The following is a 16,364-nucleotide window of genomic DNA, read 5'->3' on the forward strand; positions in this document are numbered from 1 at the left end:
ACTCTCCTAACCTATCTAAATATTGGAAAGAAAGCACAAACTCAGGAAAAGTGTGAACTGAGAAAAGAGGCTCTGAAGTACAGTGTCTATTCAAGCGCTTAATCTTTACAAAACCGTGCTGGCTGTGCGATGAATGGGACAAAAAACAGGAAGTAAGCCACCAGAGTAACAACAATGAAGGAATTATCAGATTAAACTGAAATTAAGCATGCCTCATTAACACATTCTGTCCATAATTAATGCCAACTTTCAAAGCAGTAGCACTATCCTTTCAAAATTTATTAGAGTTGAAAGTGAAGAGTGTGGACAAGGTTTTTCAGAAATGAAAAAGGGATTCTAAAGACACACCTAATCACACTATTCTACCAAAAATGTTCGAGATACTCTGCTTAAAAAAAAAACACACTTTCCTGCCCGTTTTATGATACCAAATTTTAGCATAATGTAAAAGAAAACCCGCTCTTTAAGAAAATATGAAAAAGTCAAGTTCGGCTAGGTTGACCCATTTCACTTATTTTCAGTCCTCACGCAAAATCAGTGTGTGCGACTTTATGCTCGTTTTGAGGTGCACGGTCACAATTGTTCCAGGCAGGACTAGTGTTCAGTGCTTGTAATTTTGTGAAGGCGGAGGGGGGGGGGGGGGGGGGGAGGGGGGCATTTTTCTGGCATATGTATGCCAATATATTGAGTCCCTATGCTACCATGACACTTTCATAATACTGAGTCATGGGTGGCAATACACCATTTGTTTTTGTGATGATTGTGGAGGAGCAGAAAGGCGTTAGTTGCCAAAGTGCGCCGTCAATGCCCTGCACATTTTTTTTTTTTTTTTTTTAACTCGACATGTTGGTAATTTACCAAAATGTGCAATTTACCAAATGCGCCGTTATACAAGCGAAGTATCTATATTCATTTCCTCGAGGTTCCCTCCCTTCCTCCGACTCCACAAATGGATTTTTCAAAGCCACAGTCTAGTTACACACACACACACACACACACACACACACATGTACTGTACATTCGAAAGGTATTATGTCGATTCGGATTTCAGTTAAAGTTCAGTTAAAGTCAGAATTTTCCCCATTTTCTTGAAACTTCGCCCATCCATCATGATATGTGGAATTCAGTATTCATACACACGGATATTTACACACCATCAGGTCGGATATGAAATAATGATACTATATATCTTCTCGTTCCGTGATGATTGTTCCTTCTTACACACAATAGGTTACTTGGGCACCTACTAATAGGCAATGACGAGACGCAGTCGCTCATAACCTGGGTTGGACTCTCTTTGTTGTGAGTATCTTAATCCGTAGCCTTTCCATTGTCTCACTCCACTGACACAAACCAATTATCAAATTTCTTTTTCTTGGTATTCCCTTCGCGATATGACCTTTACACTTGAGCACTGTAGGTTCATGCTTCACATTTTTATGGGGCTAGTCTTGTTCTTTTGTTGTTAAATGTATTATGAATGGACATTAATTTTGTTATATTCTTCGACGTCATATGCATTCAAACAAATTACAGTTTTTCATCTTCAGTGCAAATCAAATATCGAAAAATATCGTTTGATAAATAGCTTCTGTGAATCTATATGAAGCAAGAAATAATTTTATAGGTATTTCATATTTCACATGTATTAATTACCTTATTTTTGTATCCGACGGCTTGAATATTCTAATAAAAGCCAAATTATGTAGAAACATTGTTTTTCACTACATTAACATGTAGAAACATTGTTTTTCAGTACATTAACAATTAAACTGTTTGACAAATTAAAACACTATTTTCTGCATTGAAAATTTGTGTTTTTGGATAACTGTCAACCGAGATACAAGGTAAAAGTATATCAGGTTATAACGTACATTGAAAATGGGAAAAATTAAAACAATTTATTCCCGGGACAAGACTACTACATGTATTAACATGTATCCCTTCGGGAGGAGGGATATCGTGATGCCACAGATTTGTATGTGAATCTTATCCCGTTCATGACGCTAGCGGCCATGGTTCGCAAAGGCGGAGAGACAGAAATTGTTTTGCTTATGGTCAACTTCGCTAGGCGAGAGGCTGGACGCAGCCTGCTATATTTTTTTTTTCAGGTCTGGGGGTCAAAAAGGTTTTTCTTCCGAAATATTTCAGTTCCTAGCAGACCGCATTCCCTGTTTTAATGAACTCTTTATGTGCCATGGCGGGCACCCCCTGTGTGCCACGTTATTCTCAGACACTAAGCATTGCTAAGGTAGTTGTACTTTGACAAAGAATTCTGTTTTTCCAATTTGTAGTTACACACATTTCTGTTAAGGTGAACATACTTGTGAGCAAAGTTCAAGAGGAATGCCAAACTTTGCTTCGATGACAAATCTATTTTCAATATTTCTTTTGATTGACCAGTTGCAACATTACTGTAAAGGCATGACTTTTGCACATAAAACCTTGATGGAAACTTAGAATGTACACGCAAATCTTGTTGGGAACACCGCTTGATAGTCAATCACCACGTAGAACACAAGCCGTAGGTGAGAGGAACAAAAGCGCGAGAAAAGCTTTCATTGTACCGCAGGATTAGCGATTTATCGATCGGTTTTGGCGGCTTTGTATGTTGAGCAGAATATGCGAAGTTGGCATGCCGACGACTGAGTCGGTAGTGCTATCGTGGCACATAAAGAGTTAGTTATGTGTAACGTATAGTTGGTTTATCATTCTGTTATGACTACACCGGTTTTGAATCGACAATTTATGGTATTTGGTTTTGGGCAACCTGCTGTGAAATACAATAAAAAAAAAATGATTAAAGACCACGCAAAAAGCAAAATAAGAGTATCCTGCATTTCTGTTGTCTTTTAGTGGGGAATGTATATGTATATATATATATATATATATATATATATATATATATGTGTGTGTGTGTGTGTATATGAATGTATTCTGCACTGATTCCAAGAATAAACCTCCACTGAGATCTGAACACGAGGAACTAAAGACAAGGAAGAATTGTTTATACTTTTTATCACATAACAATTGAAATCGACAAAATCTCTTTCATTATAATGCAATGAATATGATTAAAGTGAAAGCCTCATTGTGCGTGTGCTTTCTGTTTACTTTCTTTGTTTTACCTTTGGTAGGGATAGTTCGTATGGCAAGAACCAGACGACGGATGAACGAGTCTTGAAATTCAGTAGGATGTTGCGATCGTACGTATCACTGAAGCAAGTGCTTTTATAAGATTTAATTTATTAAGACTAAATCTCGTAGATGGTCTCATACTTTAACATGTATATGAGTCAGTTGGGTTCCTGGCAGAACTCTAATGCACGAGATGAGTCTAAATCAACTTTCTGTACAATTGACATTGTTTTAGATAATTTTAAAACTGTACATATGTAATAGTGTACACTATTACAGTTCATTATGTAATTTTTATATATCTTTCACCGTTTCTATTGCTCATGATGTCAATTATTAGGATAGTTTCAGACTCAGTCTATATGTGGAATATGACAACATAAGGATAAAGGTCTAATAGATGATTTAACAACAATTTTTGGAGTCCTGTCCAATCTTTGATAAAGCCAAACATCGGTCTTTTTCTCGGAAAATGTCGAAAGTTTCACCAATCTTGTGCACAAATTCTTGTCTGAGCTTACAAACAGCTTCACAATCATGAAATATGTGCATAGGTGTTTCTAAGGTTGAATTACAAGAGGTACACGTATCTGAACCAACTAACTTCATCCTGTACAACCTGCCATTAGTATACAAGATATTATGAAACACTTAAAAAGAAAACTCTTATTTAACCTCAATTGTGCATAGGTGTTCTGAAGCGTATACTCCAAGAAGAAGAAGAAAAAGGCTCGATTTGCACTTTTACGTGTGACACAATACGTAGCACCTTTACGGGTGCAGATTTGCACCTTTCAGAGTTTGCACCTTTCTGGTCTGAAGGTACAAAATTTCACAAGTAAAGACTCTCCCAGTTAAAGGTCATACTTAAAAGTTCAATCTATTTTTCTTTGAGTTTATGAGAAATTATTCTGGCCTAATTTTAAAGAAATCTATCATTCATAAATGTATATGTACATTGATTATGCTGATATATTATGTGCATACGTTGATCTTTATTTTTCAAAGACTGAAAACATGTGTATCAATTTATAGCACGGTGAAATGAGAATGAAAAGAACAGAGACGAACAAATACAGAAAAGAGCCAAAAAAACAAACAAACAAAAAAAAAAAACACCCTGCCGCAGTCATCAGGCAAATGTAATAGAGATGTACAGTTTACTTTTGTCTGTTTCTTTTTTCTTTATGGTAGGTACATTATCAGCAGAAATGTGACTGTGATTGAAAAATGGCACTTGGCCTTCATTTCTTCATATCTTCTTCAATCAACGGAGACGGTCCCTATTATTCCCTTTATGTAAGTGAGATATCATAGACTTTATTGAGGAAATCTATTCAAACGGATAAAAAAGTGGTGTATGGAATTAACGAGACACAAACGTATTTTTTCTTTATTTCAACGCAGTGACTTGAGCGGGATTGCATCATGCCTCAATTAAATATTAGACAGTCATTCTACAGTAGTTTGTAATCATTGGCTCATTGTAATATCCATGTTTAAAAGCAAGATATTCCTTGAAACCTAACTTCCCTTCCATGCGGTAGAATGTTATGTAGATATTTACTCAACTTTGAGAAGATAGATAAGTTAAACGTAAAGTAACGGGACTTTATAAAAATGAGAAAGACACTGATGGGAAACCTTTTCATGTTTAAGTTGTGACATAGGTCATATAGCTGCCATATGGCTTTTATTATTAGTATACATATCTTCAAAAATGTTTTTCGATGATTGGTAAAAACGATGTTGAAAGTATACGTATAGAGGCATTGTTGAAACGGTTTATAGACCTTTAGAGCTTCACAAAAGACTTCTCAAAGTGATTCTTCTCTTTTTCATTTCTTTCATTCATACCAGTAATCTGTCAAACACACGCATCAGAAGGATTGGACGTGGCGTACTCGAAATTGTGCCTGATATTTTATGGTTGTAAGTATAGCGTTATGTCAGAACGCCAAAATTCTTCACATCGTCTGCAGCTCCGACCTGTGGTAAAGAACTGAAACACACGATGATTGATACCCAAACGCCTCTCGTTATGACTCTCAAGACTAAATTCGCGATAAGATGGATAGGATACTATATGCGATAAACGTGTTGTAAAAGAGACCATTTCGGAACATTGCGAATAAATTTTGTAACCATCACACTCACATGTCTTTCTACGTTCACTTATCAGCTTAACACATTGAAGTTTGAACCTATCATAGCTGGAAATGGATTAAATACAATAAGATGTTTTGCAAACAAGACAATTATAAGTAGAGAATAATCAGATCTAAAGTCACAATCGGAGGTACATGACGTTCAATAATATAGATTATGACGTGTATATGCGGTATAAATTCTTACTCTCTCTCTCTTTCCTATAATAGTAACACCCATGAATAGATTTAATTATCATTCTTACTCTCATTTTGGAGTGACCTCAGAGATCACTCGGAAGATTTTTGAGTGATCCCTGAGGTCACATTAAAACGAGTGAAAATGAAAATTTCCACTCTAAAATCACTCCAATTTCACTCTAAATTCACTCTTTTTTGTATTCACTCCTTTAAGAGTGAATATTTTCGCTCGGTTTTTTTTTTAGAGAGTAAGATAGAGGATAAATGACGTCCATCGCATGTACATGGTGTAAACTCCCTGTGTGACATATTAATTTGAGACAGCAACGTGGTCATGCTTTGGCGAAAGCAATCTCTTTTTTTTATCCATATAGCTTCATTGGATTTTTGTTACCTTAGACATGTTATGAGCAAAGTTACAGAGGAAATACGTTTCAAGCGTTGATTTGATATAAATTGTACGACAAATCTACGATTGGTTTCCTTTCAAATGCACACTTTGCACACAAAACAGTGGCAGAAACTTTTAATCTACTCGCAAATCCAGTAGGGAACATCGCTTGATAGTAAATCGTCATACAAAGTGCAAGCTATAATGATGTCACAGAAATGGAATCGAAAAAAAAACCAACCCCCCCCCCCCCCAAAAAAAAAAAAAAAAAAAAAAAAAAAAACACGCTTTCATTGCACTGTGGCACATGGCGATTTATCAATCGGTTAGGGCGGGCTGTGCTTTCGGGCAGAATATGTGAACTTAGCACGCCGTTGATTGAGTTGGGCGTGCGAACCTGGCAGATAAAGAGTTAAAGGATATGGGCATAATGACTCTTAATCTGGAAATGCGCAAAATCTAAAAGTTAAGGGAAATGTTACATATTGCATTTCCCTTCTGTTGTATTCATTGTCAGTCTTTTCCTTCTTGTTTGTTGTTGTCTTTACCCTATGCTTTAGGGATCTGGCAGTCAATTCTATGAGGCGCGTGGAAAATCACACATTCTACGGTCAAGAATCGTTATTACGCTTGTGAGTGTTTGTCTCGTCGATGTCTTTTTATAAAAAAAAATAATCAAGACCATATCAAACAAGCAAGAGAAAATAACCCAAATGATACTGAAAGCCTAATGTTAAACACTGTGCCAAACCGTGCCAACAAATGCGCTGAATTTTTTTTTTAAGCAAATACGGGTACGCGCATCCAAAAAGGGGGTAGGATGGAAATGAAATAGTATGCAAACTAAATGCCGTTCTCAGCTTAATTAGTATCTTTTACTTGTAAACAATTTATCAACTGAATAGTTACATCTTCATACTTGTGTGATAAAAAATTGAAAGGAAAAGTCATAACAGTAAAGAAATAAATACAGAGACTGATGACATACCGCTTCTTCAAAATAATATAGATTTGAGAGATGTTATCACCGTTGGTGTACCAAATTAAGAGATTATGAATGCTATTTTATTTCATTTTATTTATTTCTGTTTCACGCAAAAGAAAAAATACGCGATCATAAACACAACACAAATGCGTGAACACGGAGTATTTCAAATATTTACATCAGCTCGTGAATTGTCATGTAATAAGGTAACAAATTTTGAACAACTAGTTCGAAAGGTTCAATCAATCAAGGCCGTGTCACACCGTTCCGGGCAAGCTACGCGGGCTTGTGACGAGGAGGTAGTTTCCAGCACGTAGAAGATTTTCAGCGGGCGAACAAGAATGTTTGCAATTTTCATTCATGCCTTGTCATACCTATCTGGGGAAGTTTTGCGGCTTGACTTGCGGGGAAACAAATTTACTTCCCGGAGCTCTCCGCAGTTGGTCCGCACCTAACAGTATCTAGCGCGTATCTCGCCTGTAGTTGCCCGGAGGTGCTCACGCAAGTCCGATTTAACTCAGCCAAGTTTTGAGCATGACCAAAACTTTTCCCGGGTGAGTCGCGGGAATGCCCGGAGAGGTCCACGCAGAACGCCAGTAGGAGGCCCTTAGCGGCAGCACTTCCCAGGCAACTCCCATGCAGGTACTTCGCAGTCCCGTATACAACCAAAATAATGAAATTCTGTGGGATTTCAGCCATTCCATCAGAAGAATTCCTTTACTGAGTTGTCAGCCCCCACGCGACTGGTACAAAGGTCACACAGTATACTCGCAAGTATAATTTAAGTAGAACGCGTCCAGCAGGTAAGACATACGCGCTGACTCGCTCAAATCCTTTTCCGCCCTCAGGATTGTCCGGTATGCCAGAAAATCCCTACACGTAACAAGCCCGAGTAGCTTGCCCAGAAAGGTGTGACAGGGCCTAAACATGGTTGCGGGTAAAAAAAAAAAAATATGCGTGCGCACCTCCGGGCGACTACGGTTGAGATACGTGCTAGGTACTGTCATGTGCGGATCATCTATGGGGACCTCCGGATAGTCAAAATTGTTCTTTGCAAGTCGCACGCAAGGCTTGCCCGGAAAGGTGTGACACGGCCTTCACCATTGTGCTTATCAATGGCACGAAAGACTGATCAATCTCCTGTATGAACGTGAACGTTACCAGATAACACAGAAAAGTAGAAAATGTGCATGATTGAGAAAGGCAAGAACTTCACACTATACCCCCAAAGTTCGCTACCCAATTCAATAATGTATTATTTTTCCTAAAATAAGTATGCATGTAAGTAAGTAAGTTTGTATGGATTTCTTCGAGATTGTCACATCAAGGTTTTCCAAATAACATCTATCAATATCTACGACGTTTATAACTGGTGTTTTAATTCTCTTAAAGAAGGATGTTGATTTGAATAGGGACTGTTTGCCACACACCGATATGATGATGCTGTCAGCTTTGTATTCAATACTCTGATGCTCGTTTATATCTTTTAATCATGATAACAATAGGAATCTTTCCAACAATGAAATCGTGGAGATTGAAGAGTTCGCATTCAACGGGCTGACAAGACTAGTAGACTTGTAAGTGTCTCTTTACTTTCATCTTCGCACACATGCACCTCCAATAAGAAAACAAACAAGAATAAACATTTTCATTATTAAGGAAGCATCTATTATTATCGTAACGTGGAAAAGATCCACTACTTTTTAAAAATGCAACAACAACAATATCAATAAGAATAATAATAGAAATAATAATGATTATTATAATTGTTATTATCATTATGATTATGATTATCAATATTATTATCACAAAGTCTTCCTTGTCCATATCTCCGTGATTCCAGCATCTAATAGGGCAAAGAAAGTCTTCAGGGCCAAAGAAAAACTTTACTAGGGATTTTTGTTGCTCGGTCGGCAAGAACGTCGGTATCGGAATCCGAGGTCACGGGGTCGAATCCTAATGGAATCCCATTTTCTTCTCTTATTTTCATTGGTATTAAGTATTTCTAGTCACATTCCCTATTTCGGTGAATTTGAATGTATACACGTGTGTATTATTATGTGCCCGTCCATCAGAAAATCAACAAAAAGTCGCACCCCTTCATTTTACGTGAGGGCCCCCAAAAAATGTAAAATGGGTCAAGCAAGTCACTTTTGAGCTTTCCATATTTTCTGGAAGAACTATTCTTCCTCTACGTTAGTCTTCAGTTTGAGATCATAAAATGAATAGGAAAGTGGATTTTCAGCAGTTTTTCTACAACCCCCCTTTTTTTTGGTAGACTAGTGTGATCACGTATGCCTCAGAGGCCCCTTTTCATTTCTTAATAATCCTTTGCACACTCATCACTTTCACTTCAAATAACCTTTGAAAATATAATGCTACTGCTTTGAAAGTTGACATTAATCGTTGACAGAACATTTTAAGAGAGCATGCTTAATTTCAGCTTAATCTGCTTATCCGTTCACTGTAGTTGTTACAGTGGTTTACGTCCTGTTATTTGTCCCATTCATTGCACATAATATAGCATGGCTTAATAGTAAAGATTAGGCGTTTGAATAGACCCTGTTATAGAGCCTCTTTTCTCAGTTCACACTTTTCCAGAGTGTGTTTTTTTTTTTGAAGTATTTAGATATTGTAGGAAAGTCCATTTGAATTGAATTATACATTAATCTATAGCCTACAGTCTATTTATTTCAGAATCTGCCCTTAACTAAAAATCCATGTCTTGCGAATTTTGTTGGTTTTGTGGTACAGGTCATATACAATCATATACTGGAATTCAAACAAATAGGGAAAGTGACTCGAAATATGTTATACATAATATACATGTGAAAGAAAAAAGGGATTCCATCGGATTCGAACTCGATACCTCTTATCCAATAGGAGAGAGAGAGAGAGAGAGAGAGAGGGAGGGAGGGAGAGAGAGAGAGTGGTATAGAGAGAGAGACCACATCATTACTATAAATGCCATCATGAAGCCTTAGTGTCAAAGTATAGATACGATATATACATAGGCAATATTCTGAATTCTCCGCATTATTGATCAATGACTTCGATTGGGCGAAGTCCAGTTTTGTTATTTGGTCCTTCTTGTTAATCATTATGTTTGTTTTATTTTGCAAGGAGCAGTGTGCTGCTCTAAAAGTATATCATAGAAATTTGTCAAATACATTTCGTAAAAGGAAATTTCCCTGCAGTATTTGAGAGCAGAAACTTCCACCAAGATTATTTCTCCCCGACTGCAAGCATTGAGACATTTTGATGGAAAAACAAATTCTTAATTTGCGAAAAGTTACAAAGAGGAAAATGTAAAAGTAAACAAACAAACGAGGCAAAATCAGTCTCAGTTGTGCATCTATGAACATTATTCAAAAACATTTTTTTTTCACCTGTTTTTGCCTGAAAGGGATCTTTCGAAGAATAACATCAGGGCCATATATGGAAACTCATTTGCAGGCCTCTTCGCCTTGTTGCAAGTGTGAGTATGATTAAAACAACGTTAATGATAATTATTTTATGTAATATAAACATACGAAGAGTTCTCTTAGAAATGGACTGAATCCGCTTTATCTTATTTCTAGTATTTGATAAAGCAAAAGTTATCTTTATTTCACACAATCGTTTCCATTCAAGAAGGTCAGTTATCATATTAGGTAAAAACTATAACAATCAAAAAAAGATCCCACAGATGTCTTCAATTTCATATGACTTGTGGATTAGCTTTTTTTTTTTTTTTTTTTTGGGGGGGGGGGTATTTAGACCCTTTTGCAAGAAAAGTATTGAAGGGTGATTGCTACACAGTTCTTTAAACACATAAACAGGAAAACTGCTTCTCTTACCCTTCATTCGTCAGTCAATCTGCTTATTATGTACATATGTATGCTCTTTATGTACCATGGTGGAAACCCCCCGTGTGCCACATTATTCTGAGACACCAACGTAGTTATGCGTTGAGAAAGCATTCTGTTTTTCAAATCTTTATATTTTTTTAAAGATTTATGTTTAATTGTAGACGAAGTGATCAAAGATGTAGAGAAAACGCCAAACTTTGCATTGATATAAATTCTATGACAGATCAATAATTGCTTTTCTCTCAAATGCCAAGTAGCTACATTACTGTAACTGTATCACTTTGGCACACAAAACAGTGACAGAATCACCACATAAAATGCGAGCTATTGACGAGAGGAACGGAATAGCGAGACACGCTTTCATTATAGTGTGGTATTTGGCGATTTATCGATCGGTTTGGCCGGGTTTGGGCGTTTGAGCGGAATATGCGAAGTTTGCACGCCGTCGATTGAGTCGGGCATGCGAATGTGGCACATAAAGAGTTACACTGTTTACTTAGCTACTAGAACTACTACGTTACCTGATATCAACAACTTCAAATCAACTCAAAATTTGAGTTCCGGGAGCCATTGACGCCGTCACAAGGTCGTTTATTGCCAGCACCTTATCAACATTCATTACCCTGTCCGTAGCACCACGAAGCAGCCTTGCCCTACATAGCAGCAATCTCTACCAAGTACAATGCGTTGAACAAGTGCATGCTCCTTAATAGGTCTTATCTTCCCTTTTCCACCATCATTATCTTTATTCTTAATTATCATTATCATAATCTTCACCCCCATTACCATCATCATCACCACCACCATCCCCCGTCATTATCATCATTGACATTGTTGATTTGCTACTTTTATAACGCATCATCACACAGAGTATTCTGCTCTGTTATAGTTGTCTGTTGATTACTGATTTGTCAGTGATGGTGGTTTCGCTTTAGGCAATCATGATACCAGACAGATATACTTTGTATATACCGGATAGACCCTTTTGCGAGAAAAGCGTTTAGGATTTTGGCCCTTTTGAAAGAAAACATGAATTTCATCTCAATTTTTAACAAACTTCCCAAAATTTTTCGGAGGTGGACTATATTCACATGGTGAATGCTTATTTCCGCATGTGAAAAAAGTATCAAATGAGAAAAAAAAATGGATTTAGGCTCTTTTGCAACTGAGCTCTTCATATGTATATTTATCTATTTTATGTGAGCATAAGCGTATAAATGTGCGCGAGTGTGTAAAATATGCAAACATTCGAGGTAATAAATTACAAGAAAAGTTAGCCTTTGTGACTCGGTAAAGTGAAGGCCAGGGATTCTAGATCATGAGGTCGTTGGTTCAAGTTCCTTTGGCAAAACATTATCGTTATGTAGTTGTTATCGCCAAATGCTTAAGGACGTGTTATCTAAATGTTAGTAGCAGGGATCGAGACAATGGGGGGGGGGGGGGGGGGACTTTGACTCTTAAAAAAAACCCCTAAAGAAATCCGAAAAAAAACAACCAAAAAAGCATGGCTGTCGTCTTTAGAGTTCATCTTTTGTCGATAAATTTTGAAATACTGTCATTCAGTTTCGTTCTTTGCCACCTGTTTACATCACGTGCAATTCATATTTGTAAGCTTATTAGCTGAGCACGAGACAAAATCAATGTCGTCCATTGACATTCCAACTCGTCAAAGTTTCACTCAAAATAGTCTCCAAGGTATTAAAACGCTGTGTTATGCCGTAATCACCAGCTCAGTCCATATTGCTTATTCCTCACATTAACGCCACATTAGTCATACATAAAACAAAAAAAAAAAAAAAACACATTTCCTTTACCGGCTATATTGGTAACAGATCTGGTTTCCCCTTCGTTTAAAAATATTATGTGTGACAGTGCACCACAAAACAAAGAAAAAGTCGCACCCCTTAATTTTAAGTGAGGACTGAAGAAAGGTGAAATGGTTCCACCACGTCAATCTTGAGTTTTTAATATTTTCTGAAAGAGTCATTCTTCTTCTATGTATATCATTCTTCAGTTTGGTATCTTAACATGAATGTGAAAGTGTGCTTTTAGCAGTTTTTCTACAAGTCTTTTTTTGGGGAAGAGTAGAATGATCAGGTATGTCTCAGAGGCTGCTTTTCATGTCTTGAAATCCTTTGTACACTCTTCACTTTCAAATCCAATAACTTGTGCAAATATGACGCTACTGCTTTGACAGTTAGCATTACTCATGGGCAGGATGTGCTAATAGAACATGCTTAATTTCAGCTTAATCTTATAATCCCTTCATTGTTGTTGCTCCGGTGGTTTACATCATGTGTTTTGTTCCTTTCATGGCTCAGCTGGCACGGCTTGGTAAAGAAGCGCTTGAATATACCGTGTGTGTGTGTGTGTGTGTGTGTGTGTGTGTGTGTGTGTGTGTGCGCGTGTGTGTGTGTGTTTTCCAGTCTTTAGGTAGGTTAGGCGAGTCCATTTGAATTGAGTTAAACATCATTTAAAAGTTTAGAGTCTGCTCTTTCAGAATCTGCCCTTAACTGAAAATCCAATATGTGACGCTACATCTCAAAACCAACAAAAAGTCGCCAGACAATGCATTTTAGCTAAGAGAAGATTCTGACACAGCAGACCTTAAGCTCTCCTAACTTATCTAAATATTCTGAAGAAAGCACACATTCTGGGAAAAAAAATGTAAACTGAGAAAAGAGGCTCTGAAGACAGGGTCTATCGAAGCTGTTAATCTTACCGAGCCATACGCTGTGCAATGAATTGGAAAAACAGGATGTAAAACTTCATAGCAGCAACAATGAGGGGTTACCTTCTTAAGCTGAAATTGTTGATGCTCTATTAGCACATTTTATTCATGACTAATGCAAACTTTCAAAGCAGTAGCACCATCCTTTCAAAAGGTATTGCAGTTAAAAGTGAAGAGTGTGTAACGCTTTTTAAGAAATGAAAAGTGGATTCCAAGACACATCTAATGACACTAGCCTACAATAAAAGAAAGTGTTTTCGAAAAAAGAAAACACTGCTAAATTCACAAATTCCCGTTCGTTTTATGATCCCAAACTTTATAAAACTTTAGAAGTATTGCTCTTTTAGAAAATTTGGAAAACTCAAGATTGGCTACGTTGACCCAGTTCACACAGTTCGAGTCCTCACACAAAATCAGTGCGTGCGACTTTGGGTTGGTTTTGTGATACATTTGACGAATTTTGATTACAAAATAACGGATTCATTTGAAAATATGAACAACTGATGCCAGCAACCCTAAGTCGCTAAGCGGCAGACACGAAATCTAATGACAGTTGACGAATTTGATTCTTTACTCGTTTTTTTTTTGTATTAAAAAAAAACAATATGAAGGAAGATTTAGCCAGCTTCAACCTAGGATTTGAAAGCAGTAAGCTTTCGAGACGAAATCAAATTGAAAATTGATGAAATTAAATCAAGAGTTTACGAAAATGGATTGGAAAACGTACAGTAAAGAAAGGTTTGATCAAGATTCTCATCTTCCGGAAAGGATTAGATAAGAATATCACAACGCAACCTTATCTGGATTATTTCTTTCTGTCACAATGAAAGTTTTCTGTCGGACAACCCTCTTTTGGTGATTGACGGAAATGCGTTTGCCCACACTCCACGCCTAACTGGACTGTAAGTACTAGTATGGAGATTCCCGTTCATATCATATCTGCGTGTTGTTGTTGTTGTTTTTTTTTTAATACTTTTTTGTGGGGGCTTCTTCTTCTCATCAATTCCTGGAATGAATCTATGTTCAATTTCAATTCAGATTCATTTTCATTTCTCGACCCCCCCCCAAAAAAAAAGATAATAATAATAATTATAATAATGATAACAATAATAATCACAATGGTAATAACAATTATAACACCGCCGGTATACATTTATGAGTCGATACTTTGCGAGACTTATTTTTTGCTCATATTTAACCCGTTCCGTACGGGAGCTTGGTGGTCTGCAATATTAAGTCTGTGGGCATTTCGGAATTCATTGTGGAACGGGTTAAATGTACACAGGGTAGCCCGTTCACATACGTAGTCTTCCACAGGCGCCTGTAGTATAAGAATATCAGACATAGAAATTCTACATCAGAAATCATACAAACATAGACCATGAAAGTAGAGTAAATTGCTTTCATCTGATTACGTACAAGGAAACATGAAGTACAAGTAAATTGCTTTCATCTGATTACGTACAAGGAAACATGAAGAAAGAACATAATTATGAACTGCAAATGTGTGGGCTTGCAGCTCGTCGTCGCTTTGGTAGTCTCGAAGGTATCATCATTTTTGTCATTGAGTCACCGATTAATGCTCAGTAGATCTGCTTCTTTTGAAATCTCAAATTGAGGTGTGCTCGACGAGGCATATTGTACTTTGTGTTTGTCACGGTAAGCTCTCAGTTGTCCGTCAACGCTTGGACACTTGGCAGATCATAAATTGATGCTCCCTCGTTGAACTGGCCTACACAAGGAGTGGCGAAAGAGGGCGCTATGATATGAATGTAATAATGACCCAAGTTCTGGACTCCATTCTTACATGTTAATATACAAGTGTTCAGTCATTAAGTTTTTCAGCACTTCCGGGGGAAATTAAGGTTTATTATTTACACACAAGATGAGACCATGTACATAACCTACAGTTTCCATGTCAAACTGAATTTGGTCAAAAATGAGACTTGGTCGTTTTTATATTCAGGTCTTCATACATCTATTTAACACACACACACAGACACACACGGACGCACACACACACACACACACACACACTCATACATATATGTATACATATATATATATATATATATATATATATATATATATATCATACATACACATATATATAATTTACATTTCGTAACTGACACACATTATGAGAGGTCTTCATAATTATTAAATTTTACTTGTACTTGTTTTTTTTTTCTTGCATACCATTTTGTTCTTCCGTAAATACAGACATCTTTCACGCAGCAACACTACTGAAGTTGGACAGGACTTGTTAGCCGGAGTTCCAAAACTGTGTCTGCTGTACGTATGTTTCACAATTTAAAATGTTACTTGTATAATGTTACTACATTTCGTTGATCACTTAAAGGCAATGAGTTCGATTTGAAATGATGACATTTACAATTGACTTCCATTACGGCCATCCAGATGAAATCTTTGACATCCCTGTAATACTAATGAAGGAAGTGATATAATGACGATAAGTAATTGTATTTTTGCCTAAATCAAAACCATGGGAAATATCATTATTTAAGACGTATTCAGAATTGTTAAAGTAATTATCTGCTCATGGAGTTTTGCAGTGCTGATAAGTAGGTCAATGGAATCAGTTTTTGACGAACTTAGTGTATAACATACCATTGCAATAGAGTTTGAACATTGGAGACAGAAATAAGGGGAACACCCATCACCAGTGTAATGGGGACAGGTGCCTGATCGAATGGGGTCATCCCACTAGACCGACACCCACGAGTCATACAGTTCACGAGTTCGACATTGAAAACAGGTTCATGAGTCATACAGCTCACGAGTAATAGGTTACTAGGTAAAAACAGGCCACGAGTTCGGCAGATACACACACGGGGCTTAATGTGTCGGTCTCATGTGCCTTGTAAGCTTAGTGTGGGCTCACTCATGGGCTGTATAA

The 16,364-nt window shown here is 37.1% G+C and overlaps 1 protein-coding gene across 1 annotated transcript in view; it reads left to right on the forward strand.

The window, feature by feature from the left end:
- LOC139739684 (uncharacterized) overlaps nucleotides 1-16,364 on the forward strand; it is an 88,285-nt gene that overhangs the window by 59,669 nt on the left and 12,252 nt on the right. Inside the window, exons 17-24 of the mRNA XM_071650294.1 lie at nucleotides 1,231-1,302; nucleotides 3,138-3,206; nucleotides 4,333-4,437; nucleotides 4,999-5,070; nucleotides 8,368-8,439; nucleotides 10,269-10,340; nucleotides 14,275-14,346; nucleotides 15,668-15,739. Coding sequence (XP_071506395.1) covers nucleotides 1,231-1,302; nucleotides 3,138-3,206; nucleotides 4,333-4,437; nucleotides 4,999-5,070; nucleotides 8,368-8,439; nucleotides 10,269-10,340; nucleotides 14,275-14,346; nucleotides 15,668-15,739 — 606 coding nt within the window. The remainder of the gene's footprint in view (nucleotides 1-1,230; nucleotides 1,303-3,137; nucleotides 3,207-4,332; nucleotides 4,438-4,998; nucleotides 5,071-8,367; nucleotides 8,440-10,268; nucleotides 10,341-14,274; nucleotides 14,347-15,667; nucleotides 15,740-16,364) is intronic.

The sequence above is a fragment of the Diadema antillarum genome, unplaced genomic scaffold (assembly GCF_040938485.1).
Source record: "Diadema antillarum isolate AM-2024a unplaced genomic scaffold, OU_Dant_1.0 seq00000810_RagTag, whole genome shotgun sequence".
In the NCBI taxonomy this organism is placed as follows: Eukaryota; Metazoa; Echinodermata; class Echinoidea; order Diadematoida; family Diadematidae; genus Diadema; species Diadema antillarum.